At 44.2% G+C, this 12,248-nt stretch overlaps 1 protein-coding gene across 2 annotated transcripts in view; it reads left to right on the top strand.

Moving 5' to 3' along the window:
- The window catches only part of NT5DC3 (5'-nucleotidase domain containing 3), a 53,536-nt gene that overhangs the window by 12,853 nt on the left and 28,435 nt on the right, over positions 1 to 12,248 (top strand). For both annotated transcript variants that reach the window (XM_019728490.3, XM_074326227.2), the window contains exons 2-3: positions 2,687 to 2,871; positions 12,016 to 12,090. In XM_019728490.3, the coding sequence (XP_019584049.3) occupies positions 2,687 to 2,871; positions 12,016 to 12,090 (260 nt within the window). The remainder of the gene's footprint in view (positions 1 to 2,686; positions 2,872 to 12,015; positions 12,091 to 12,248) is intronic.

A 12,248-nucleotide genomic window follows, 5' to 3' on the forward strand; every position in this document is an offset into this window, starting at 1 on the left:
CCTGAAATTTTGTGCAAAATCTATATGTGCATATTTCTAGGGAGAGGATTTTCTATATAGCTTGTGTGAGGTTTTCAAAGGGATCCAAGCCCCAAAGCTGTAAAGAGCCTTCTGAAATGCTAAGAAAATAATTCATTGTGGCTGGTACTGTCCCCTGATTGCAGCTGTCACGCTGCTAGAGTAGTAGCTTCCGAGTACTTCAGGTGGCCCTTAGAACGGAAGAGGCTAACTAGGCCTTTGCTAGTCCAAAAGAAGTGAGCGAAAGGGAAAGAGGAAGCATGGTAGACTCTATGGTAAACACTGAAACGACTAAGGATTGAGTCCATTTTATTTTTGAAAAAAGTGTGCCCTCCTCAAATGCTTGTTGATTCCCATATCCTGGGGAAGGGAGCTAACAGCAAAGATTCTGAAGCCAGATTTCCTCAGTTCAAAGCCCAGCTCTGCCATTTAGTGGGTGTGTGTCCTTTAGCAAAGTACATAATTTCTGTGTGCCTCTGGTGTCCTCATATATAAGATGGGGATAATAGAGTATTTGCCTCATAAGGTTGTTGTAAGGATTAAATGAGGCAATATAGAGTGCTTACGACGCATGTAGTACGTGGTAAATGCTTAGTAAATAAATATTATCTATTATAATGGAGCCAGTCGTTTGTAACATAAAGAGTAGTAAAGTACAGACAGTTCCATTTTAGTAGTAAGATATGGACAGGTCAGTTTTTGTGTGCCTGTGTTGGTGGTTTTATACCTGTCTCCCAAAAGTCACCTGCCTCCAGCATTTGTCTACTTATGAGCTGTTTCGAGTAAATTATGGTCGACTAACATCATAAAAGGTGAAAGAATGCTTTCACATATCCTTTTAGCAAAATAGGATGGTTTGTGTTCCTGTCACAAAATGTTACATGATGAGGTTCTTACTGTTAAATGATTACCTGGGAAAACTGGATGAGACTATCAGATGTCCTTTTTGTCTTCAGAAGTATACTGTGCAGCCTTTGATCTGAAATTTCATCTGGAATATGGTCACTGAAGACTCATAGTCTTGAGATTTCACTGATACGATCAATTTCTCCATCATCACTAGACTAGAGAGCCACTTTCTATCTCTTTACATTCATCTTCTGACTCATCTAATAATTGTGAAATGTCTTCTTCTGTCAGTTTTATTCTTTTTGCCATTACGGGTAGAAAATGGAAAACTATGAATTTTCAACTGTGATCCATGAAAGCTAAGAACATGATTGCAAAGATGGTATCTTCAGACTTCTTTTATACCTTCTTGAAAATGATATAATACTTTGGGCCGTGAAATGAGGAAACTGAAGGACGATGTCATAGTGAGGATTTATTTTACTATTGTACTGTCTCAGGCAACCTTCTGTCATTCTTCTGTTTTCTTAATTTAGTCTTTTTTATTTTATTTTTTATCATAGATGGAAATAGTTGATGGGTAATGATGAAATAATTCCTGCAATGGTAAAATAGCAAAATGTTTCAAGATGTTGGAAGAATAAGATCACGGACATCCCATATTGCATCTTAGCTTTTTAAAAGGGTCCAGTGGACTCATGGGAAATGTAAGATAGAACGAGTTTTTGGAAAACCTCCAAGGAAGAATAAAAATTAGGAAGTAGCTATGCTTATACATAGTCAGAAGTACTCAAAAAGAAACTCTAAACTATTCGGGTTGGTGCAAAAGTAACTGTGGTTTTTATAATTATTTTTAACCTTTTAAATGGCAATTACTTTTGCACCAACTTAGTATTATTGGATCCAGGGAACCCTGATGGTTTGCTGTGGGTTCATCGCACTTCTAATAAACCATCTGAAGGAAATAATCTGAAGGGTAAAAGTTAATGTATGAAGATACTTATTGGAGTGTTTTTTTTTTAAATACGAAGAAACCTAAATGTGTAACTAAGAGTAATAGGCCGATTTGGTACACGATACCCAAATCTTATGTAATGGTTTAAAAGTTATATTCTGAGAAAGTCTGTAATGATAGGAGACTACAGTCATGATAGAATATTAAATTTAGAGAGCATAATACAAAGCTGTATATACAGTGTGAGGTCAACAATGTAAAAGATATACATGGAACAATAGTGGCAGCAAATACATAAAATATTAATAGTTTTTTTCTGGGTGATGTCATGATTTTTGACATTTAAATTTAATTATCTGTTTATCTTCTAAAGTCTGTAACTGACCTGTATTATTTTATGAACAATGCAAATCTTTTTGTGAAGTTGAAGCAACTATTCTTTTTTTAATAGCAGTTTTGTTAAGAGATTATTTACATACCATATAATTCACCCACATAAAGTCTTCCATTCAGGTTTTTTAGTATAGTCACAACAGCTCTTCAACCATCACCATAATCAATTTTAGAACATTTTCATCACTCCAAAAAGAAATTCTATACCCGTTAGAAGTCACTCCACTTCTCCCCATCCCCCCCAGCCCTAACAACCACTAATCTCTCTGTCTGTATAGATTTGCCTGTTCTAGATACTTCATAGAAATGGAACCATACAACTTGTAGTCCTCTGTGACTGCCTTCTTTCACTCCGCATGTTTTCAAAGAAAAGCAAATCACTCTTGCACTTTAGTTTGCTCATTTTATTTAGAAACACACTAACCCTTATTTATCATATGGTATAATGTATTTTTTTTTCTTTACTCCTAGAACTGGTTCCTTCTATTATGAACAACTTGTTGAATCCAGATGCCATTTTCTCAAACAACGAGATGAGCCTGTCGGACATAGAGATCTATGGCTTCGATTATGACTACACCTTGGTGTTTTATTCAAAGCACCTCCACACACTGATATTTAATGCCGCTCGGGACCTTCTCATCAATGAACACCGGGTAAGAGCCCAGGGACATTGTAGTCTTCCTCCCCGGTCTCTCAGACATCGAAAGAATAGCCGTGAGCTGAGCGGACCTGGCCTCATGATGCCTGCACGTAGATGCCGTTTAGTAAATTGTGGCTGAATCAGTGAGCAGTTTGTTCCCTTCCAAATGACTGCCTGAAAGATTGTTTTTTCCCTATTTTATTGAGGTATGATTGACAAGTAAAAAGCTGTACGTATTTAATGTATACAACTTGATGAGTTTGGGGATCAGTATACACCTGGAAAATCATCACCACCATCAAGGCCATCACCTTCCAAAGTTTCCTTCCTGCCCCCTTTGGTATTATTGTTCCCCCTCCCCCTCCCTGGCTCTCCCCCTCCCCCTCTCCCTGTGTGTGTGTGTGCACGCGTGTGTGTGTTAAGAGCACTTCAAATAAGATTTACCCTCTTAGCAAACCTTAAGTATACAGTACAATGTTGTTCTCTATAGGTACCATGCTGTACAATAGATTTCCAGAACTTACGTATCTTGCCTAACTGAAACTTTGTACTCAGAAGATAGTTGTTCTTTCTTTTTTTTTTTTTAATCTTTAGATGTCTCTCTGACAAAAGATATGTATTAGCGGAGATCCACCTACAGACATTTGTGCAGTCGTTTCTGACAGAGCAGTGACATAGTTTCTCCCAAAGTCTGAGGGAGTGGCAGCCTGCTGAATTCTGGTTAGAAGGAATTCTTCAAATGGTAGGCAATATATTTTGTACTGGTCTCAGCCTATCAAGAACCAGTGTTGTGGCAGGACCAGTCCTTGTGGTTTTTATTATGATTGCAAGATGCCATTAGCAATAACCATCAGGAGATTTGGAAAAGAGTCAGGTTTATTATTTACAAGACCTGGAAATTGCACAGCACATCTGGGGTCACACAGTGAGGTCATGGGTGGAGAGAGAGAGAGCAGGAGACAGACCGCCCCAGACAGTGCCATGTGTGGGCCTGGGGTTCCGTTTTTAGTGGGGTTGAGGGTAGGGGCTCACTCTTTATTGGTGAATTTAAAACATACAAGCAGGAATTTAAAGCACAGGAAGAGAAAACAAGTAGCCCAAATGGTCATTTGTTAAAACCAACCAAGATCTCTAAAGGGGGAGGTGGCCTGACTCTATCTAGTCCTGTGCTCAGCAATGTATTTATTCGAGATTTGAAGAGGATGCTTCTTTGAAATAGATGCTTTGGAAATCAAATCTTAAGTCAGGCACTTGCATTATAAGAAAGAAAAAGAAATGTCAGGGCTTATCCTACATGCTGTTTTATCCTCATCACTGATTTGAATTGTGTTCTTTTATAAAGAACATTTGAATGTCCTCTGATGCATAGTATTGTTGAGAGCTTTGAATAAGGAAAGAAAAAGAGAAACATTCAAAACCTAGCTTGCTTTCCTCTAGTCTGAGTACACATTTCAGGAACCAGGATGAGAAGCATCCTCAGAGGTCAGTTGGATTCATGCCCTTGGAGAACCCCCACAGCATCCCAAATGGTGCAGCTCCAACCTCCATCTGAGACCAGAGTACTTTACTCCAGGGGGCAGTTGTGATTTGGGGGATTCTTCCATGGGTTGAACAATTCTGCCTTCATACCGCTTTTCACCATCCCTTTTCTTCATCCCTTCACACGTTCCTTAAACCTTTACTAAGTGCCTCTTCTATGCCAAGCCCTGTACTAGAAGCAGGGAGGATGAAGATGAGAAGGGCCCAGGTACTGCCCTAGGAGACCCAACAGTCTAGTGGGGGAGTCGGTCAGGTAGACAGACGGATTATGAAGCCACCTGGTGGAGGCCTCTACCGACATCTGAACAGAGACCGAGAGATATTGGGAGGATGGCTGGAACAACTTTTTCTGCCTGAGGGAACTGGGAAACCAACAAAGAAGGTGATATTTCTGTGGAGTCTGGAAGGCATTTCTCAGCAAAGCTGGGCTGGGTGGGTGTGAGTAGAAACTTAAAACTTGATTGAGTAATAGGCTGGGTGTTACATATATAGACCGGTCCTCCAAGACTTCTCCTTTCCTCTTTCCCAGACTGGTCATTGTTAGTTTTTCTTCTTTTTTTTTTTTTTTAAGGCGGGTGCTGCTCACAGTGGCCCATGTGGGGATCGAACCGGCAACCCTGGTGATAGCAGCACCACGCTCTAACCAACTGAGCTAACCGGCCACCCCCATTCTTAATTCTTTTAACCATTCTCATTTGGCCTCTTTTCTAGTCTTTTCATCATCTTGGTCACCCTCCTTTGTGTGTGCTCTGGTTGTTCCCTCTTATATGTGAAGCCCTGAACTGGAGAGGTTACTACAGGTAGGGTCTGACGAGTGTGGAATAGGGGGAGGCTGTCACCTCTCTGGTTCTGGATACCATGCCTTTATTAATGCCGCCAAAGTTTCCATTAGTTTTGGATCTTTACCATTTGATGCGGTATATTTCCTGATCCCCTCAGCTTTTGGTTATTAGTGGTTTTAATAAACAACTAATTTTGTCATTCAAAATGCAGAAATGAATGGCGTTTGCCAAAAAATAACAATTTCCTTCCCCCAACGGCCAGCCTTCTTTATTATGGCCACTTTACCAGATGTAAACCTATCTGGCCACTTGCCATGTAGATGCATTTCTCTATTCGTTCAAGAGATGCTCTTCTGTCTAACCCACGGTCCTTTTCTCTCCACTGTGAGGGTGGAAGCAGAATAAGAACCAGGTGGTCCTGCCCCTGCTCTCCTGTCTGCCAACCTACACCACCTCTCCACCACCTCACTGGGAGATCGAGCCGAAGGGGTACATTGGTGCTGGCATCTCGTCCCAGGGCGTCTGCAGCATTTGCTGTGACTCTAATAGCCCTTATAAAATGAAGGTCATTGTTACTACATCACCGTCTGTTGATTGTCTGCTAGGTGCCAAAAGCACAGGTTCTAGAGCCTGACCGCTGGGGTTCAAGTTCTTGCTTCTACCACTTATTTCGTAGGTAATCTTGAGAAATTCACCTGATTTCTTTGGGCCTTGGTTCCTCCTCTGTGAAGCAGGTACAGTAACAGTACTTTCTTCACAATGTTATTTTGATAATTACATGGGTTAATTTACGTAAAGAGCCTGGCACATAGAAAACACTCAGTAAATGTTTGCTATTATTACTATCATTTCTAACCTGTATGACAGCCCTGCAAATAGATATTGTCTCTGTTTTACAGCTGAGGAAACTGAGGCTTATGGAGACCGGTAGGAGGCAGAACCAGGATTTGAGCTTAGATCTGTTTGTTTCCAGGACACAAATGCTCTCTCCTTTATTCCACATTTCCCCTTGTGAAATTAACATTTTTCGTTGCTACCTTATCAGTCTATTGTTCATAAGAAAATAAAATATTCATGAAGAGTAAAAATTTCTGAAGATAAAAAAATCTATGAAATTTGGGGGGACAGAGAGATGACATAGATAGAAAAAAAGTACAATCATTATGATTAGAAAAGCTTCTGGATTTAGGCCCACTTAAATTTCATTCCCATTATGTCTGTTTGTTGCTTTGGTAAAAGAAGCATATCATAACAGTAATTATATCAGGCATATTAATAGAGTCAATTAAGCTTGTGCAGATTTTTCTCTTGTTTTGGATTTGAAAAAATTCTTCTAAGATGCTGTTGAAAGCATTGAGTTTAGTGCTGCTTTTCCTGCCAAAGACTAAATGTCCTAGAAATGGGAATACATCTGCTTTTGAGATGCACAGTAATAGAACAGTACGTTTGCAATTTAGCATCTTCCCAGAAAGCAAGTGTACAAGTTCCAGCTCCTTCTTAATTACCCTTTTTCTTTTTTGTAAGAACAAGGTTTTACAAAAATAGCAATAAAAAATACCGGGTGATAACTGCACCTGTTTCATCATTTCACATGTCCGCCAAAGGATAAAAAGAGAGTGTTTGAAGAGTTCTTGATTTCATCTCCCAAATTCGCACCCTCATCAGTCTTCCTGATCGTTAATCACCAGGTTTTCACATGGTTGTTCAGTCCGAACCTAACATTCGCTGTGACCCCCACATTTTCCTGTATTCCACGTCTGGACTCTCTGCAAATGCTGTGGGTCCTTTCTCTTTCTCTTTATAAACAAACTTTTAATTTTAGAAGAGTTTTAGGTTTACAGAAAAGTTGCAGAGGTAATACAGAGAGCTCCTGTCTATGTGCCCTGCCTGGTTTCCCCTAATGTTGACATGTTACATTACTGGGGTACATTTATTACAATGTAAGACCCAGTATTAATAAATTGTTAACTAAAGTCTATACTTGATTCAGATTTCCTTAGTTTTTATCTAATGTCCTTTTCCTGATCCAGGAATCCCATGCAGGACCCCCCCCCCCCCCCCATTGCATTTAGTTGTCATGTCTCCTTAGGCTCCTCTTGGCTTTGACAGTTTCTCAGACTTCCTTGTTTTTGATGATCTTGACAGTTTTGAACAGTACTAATTGGGTATTTTTTAGGATGCCCGTCTCTTGGGATTTGTCTGACGTTTTTCTCATGGTTAGGCTGGGGTTATGGGTTTGAAGGAGGAGGACCACAGAGGTAACGTGCCGTGGTCCCCACATCTTACCGAGGCTCCATGCCGTCAACATGATTTATGACCGGTCATGTTGGCCTTGATCGTGTGGCAGAGGTCTCTCCACTGTACAGTTACTCTCTTCCGCCTCCCATGCTGTACTCTATGGGAGGAAGTCAGTCTGCAGCTGTGAACTCTTTTCACTCACTCCAAAGGTGTCCTGACCCCATCCACTCCTCACCTGCCCCACGGCCACCACGCCGGTCTAAGCCACCGTCACCTCCCACCTGACAGTGCCCTAGCCTCCTGACTGATCTCCCTGCTTCTGCTCTTCCCCCTTAGTCTGCTCTATTCAGGAGCAAGAGGGAACCTTTAAATATTAATCTCATCACCCGTGGGCTGTGTTTCCGGAGCCTCCCCATCACATTCAGAATGCCGGAAGGTCTTCCACGCTCCCTGGCCCCAGCTTCCTTCCGACCTCCCCTCCCACCTGCTCTCACTCTGCTCCAGCCGCACCAGCCTCCTAGCTCCTCCTTGAGCTGCCAGACACGTTCCTACCACCTTTCCTGGCCCGAGGCCTTGCTCCTCACTTTTCTTGTTTGAGGTCTCGGAACCCTTACACTGCATTTTCTTTGTAGTACTTATCACTGCCTTGTGTGTTTATTTGCTTATGCCCTGCCTCTCCTGAGTAGAATGGAAACTTCTCGGTGGCAGAGACTGTGTCAGTTTCGTTCATGACCATATTCCTAATGCACAAAGTATGTGCTTGACAAATACTTGATTTCTTTGTTGAATTCCAGTTAAGTGACAGTGTTGTGTTGGGCGTGGAACCGCCACTCTGATGCAGAGCGTTTTGCCTTTGCTTCATACTTTGTGTGGATTTGGAGAGCTTTGTTTTTATGTTCTTCTACCCTGTCTCTAACTAGACTCATAATTTAGGCTACTTTAAATACTATACTGGGACCTCTGAAAAACGGGTCTATTTATAGGCATCTGAACCTCAGGCGCTCACAGGCAGTGTTGTAATGCCGAGGTCCATGGCTGTGGCCAGAGCTCTGTAATTAGCAAGGAAAGGGGCGCATGGCCAAGCTGCAGAACTGGGGGAATTACATGGGGACTAACACGTGGATTGTCTGCAGTGTTTTAGTCTTAACTTTCCTTGAAGCTGTAAGGGACAATTCTGTAGCATTCTCAGGGGGAAACCTCCATCTTTATTTGACCCCACACACCAGCCTGCCCAGTCTCCTGGAATTGGAGCAAATCCATGTACTGAAGGAAACCAGACTGGGTCCAAAAAGGAAAATTTTTAATAAAAATCCCAAGTAAAAGTCTTTTATTGTTTATATTTCTTTCTGCTTTTACGGATGCCTGTAATCTTCATGACACATTGGGTGAGTCATGTTTTTCAGGCTGGTGGAAAGTTTCTAAACTATGAAGAGTCCAGAAAATCTAGTCATAGGCCATTGGAGAGAAGGGAGACCTGGCTGATGTGAGCAGCTGTGGCTTCCTCAACAGGATATTACTGTTGCTGGTTATTCCTAGAGATGTGTGTGTGTGTGTGTGTGTGTGTGTGTGTGTGTGTGTGTGTGTTGGAAAGGGGCCCATCATGAGGACATTTTGGACGTGGCTGCTTTTATGGGGAATCAGTTTAGGGACAGGAGTGGAGCATAGAAATCACCCCAGTCCAACCATTTCATTTTCCATAGAAAGGAGGCCTTGGAGAGGTTAAGCGACTCGCCTGAAGTCCTCCAGGAGAGTAGAGTAGCAGAGGCTAGTAACATCGGCCTAAGAGCCCAGGCCTCTCGATTCGCAGCCCAGCAAAGCAACTCAGTCTCCTTGAGCACTTGCTCTGAGCCGGAAACTGCCCGGATGGCCCGCAGGCATCTTTTGGCTTGATCTTCTCTGCTTTCACATAGGGTAGCACTCTTGTTATTCTTACGTTGGTGATGAGAAAACAGGGGTTCAGAATGGTAGGTGGCCATGCCTAAGGTCACACAGGTGACACATAGTAGGATTAGGATTTGACACCTGGTCCCTCAGCCCTGGGGCCTGTGTTCATCAGGACAACATTGTCCCACGGAGGCTCTTTCAGCTGCTTCTGTCAGTTCTCCAGGTCGTCTACTGCGGTCTCTGGACCATTGGAAAACCACTGTGTATCTAGCAGGAGTGGCTCCTTAAGAATACACAGCGAGAGCAACAGGCAGGGGAACATGAGTGGGTGCGGGGCCGTGTCTCGCTAGGACATTTGTGTCCTGCTGGGGAGCCCAGGTAAGCCCTGTTCAAGGAAGGAGGCCCAGACTTTTCAGCAGTCCATGTACAGAGTGTCCATGCGCTGGCTCTCTCATTCACGTGCTGTCTCAGCTAAAATAGCTGGAAACGGTGAGTCCTCAGCGAACTCACTGAGCCCTCCGGTGGCAGTACCGGCCGTCACGGGAGGCTGTGAGCATCCAGTATGGTGGCTCAGGGTTGGTTCAGAATTGATTGCAAGGTGGTTCTTCTATTCTGTCTCTTAACTAGACTCCTAATTTAGGCTACTTTAAATACCATACTGGGACCTCTGAAAAACGGGTCTATTTATAGGCATCTGAACCTCAGGCGCTCGCAGGCAGTATTGTAATGTCAAGGTTAGTAGCTGGGAACTTGGACGTGACGCGGACTTGGGTTCGGCCAGTACGCCAATGTCTGTTTATCTCTGTGAGCCTGGGCAGGCTCCTTGACGCTCCCTCTCAGGTTATTCAACAGTAAACGGACATGAGGTGCCCTGCCTCCTTCATGCTTGGGGAGTGAGGAGTAAATAAAGTCACAGAAAGTGGCTATGAGTGTGGCTATGAGTGTGGCACATGGCCAGTGCTCAGTAAAAGCCCCTCTCTCAGTAATGTGTTAATAGCTCCCTCCCTGACTCATCACTTCCGAGTCTAAAGGAGGCTCCAGAGGGGGGTGTCCCCGGGCCTCACCTCCGTAAGCAGAACTGTGGTGCCATGTGCTGGGTTCTGGGTGTGTGTGTGTGTAAGAAGTATGTTAGTAAAAATGCAGAACTTTGCACGGTGTTCAGAATTCTTGGGCACGCCCCCCGTGGTGGAAATACCATGCAGTGATTTCTTGGGATGCGTGGCAGGTGTCAGATAAATGAGCCCAAATGTGACATTTGAGTCAGCACTTTGTGCAGCTTGAGTTGAAAACCTGCCGCATGTGGTTCAGCCTGTGGTCCAGGCAATGTCTCATGCCAGTGTGACCCTGGCCATGAAACATGAGCGGTGCAGCCCTGCACAGAGGTTTCCTGTGCATCCTGACTGTTGCCTAGGTTTTTTCTTAACACGTTGCGTACGGCGGGGTTTAAATCCCTGGTGAAGATTCTCGTGATCCGTACGCAACGTGTTAAGCAGACTGCATCATGATTGGAAGATCCTGGTGACACAGTCTCCCTAGAGCAGGGGTGTCCACACTGCGGCCCGCGGGCCAACTGCGGCCTGCAATCCATTGTTAATTGATCCACAGCAAATTCCAAAAATATATTTAGTTTACTTAAATAAACCAGGTGAGGCAATACGTACTTCACCTCGAGTGAGTGGCCCGGCTGTTTGTGTATTTTACCGCATATGGCCCTTGGTAAAAAACGTTGAAAAAAGTTTGGACACCCCTGCCCTAGAGTCAGGACTAGATATTCTGTCCTGCAGGGCTGTGCTCTGAGGGTAGAGGCCCAAGCCCGACTCGCTGCCCACCGCACCCCAGCATGGTCCAGCTCAGGTTGTTCCATCCAGTGCCTCTGATGTCCCCTGTATAAAATGGGAATGGCAGGGCCTGGGGTGCTCGGGGCATTGGTGCTGCCTGTGGGGTAGCTGGTGTTCTACTTCTGAGATTCGGAGAGGGCGGCAAGGACTCAGATGCCTGGTGCAGTGGAGAAGGAGGGAGCTGGGATTTTTACAGAGTTTGAGGAATGGTTTAATAACCAGGAAATGCCAGGGGAGCCGAGCTGCCTTCAGAAGTGGGGCATGTTTTGAGTCAGAGTTGGAGCAATAACGGGGAAGCACGTGCTGCGAAAGGGCCTCTCCAGGCCTGAGTGGGAGGGAGCTGCACCGACAGCTGTGGGGTCCCTTCGGCCCATGGAGGGTGAGCAGCGGACAGCTGTCCAGATGAGGAACGTGATGAAAGCTGTATGGAGGGGCCCTTTTGAGAAATGTTCAGCTTAGGTGTCTTTATGAAACCTAGTAATAGGGCCATTTGGGGGCCTGTGACGTGGAGGTGCTCACAGATGAGCTGAATGGATGGTTGACAGTGTGTTAAGGGAGGTAGAAGCAGAAACGTTTCCGGGGTCTCGGATCTGGGAGTCCAGGGGCAGAGGGAAGGGAGGGGAAGAGGCAGTTAAGACAGGAGAAATTGGGGGAATATGTGCCGGGCAGATAAACAGAATGGGGCAGGAGGGAGGGCTCTGGCGCCAGAGGCCTCTTGGTCTGGAAGCAGAGGGACGTGGGGTGGTCTGTCCCATGTCACCCCACCTTCCCACCAAAGTGCAGTAGCCACCTCAGCCTTTGACAAGGACCAAATCTGGACACCACCTTGAACTCAGTATATTGTTCGCTAAAACTGGTTCCTCTCTTCCTCTTCAGTACCCCGTGGAGATCAGGAATTATGACTACGACCCCGAGTTTGCAATTCGTGGACTTCATTATGATGTGCAGCGGGTAGGTTTGACGCTCGTGTTTCTCTACAGTTTAACGGTGTTTGGGAATAAAACGTACTCTGGTGTTTTCCTTTGCTGAACACATGAATTAATTTTAAATTATGTTCTTTGGGGATGAAGAACTGAGTTATTCAAAACATCTTTGGATTAAGCCCTTTT

This window comes from Rhinolophus sinicus, chromosome 1, assembly GCF_057876585.1.
Source record: "Rhinolophus sinicus isolate RSI-liver-muscle chromosome 1, RSI-T2T, whole genome shotgun sequence".
NCBI classification, from domain to species: domain Eukaryota; kingdom Metazoa; phylum Chordata; class Mammalia; order Chiroptera; family Rhinolophidae; genus Rhinolophus; species Rhinolophus sinicus.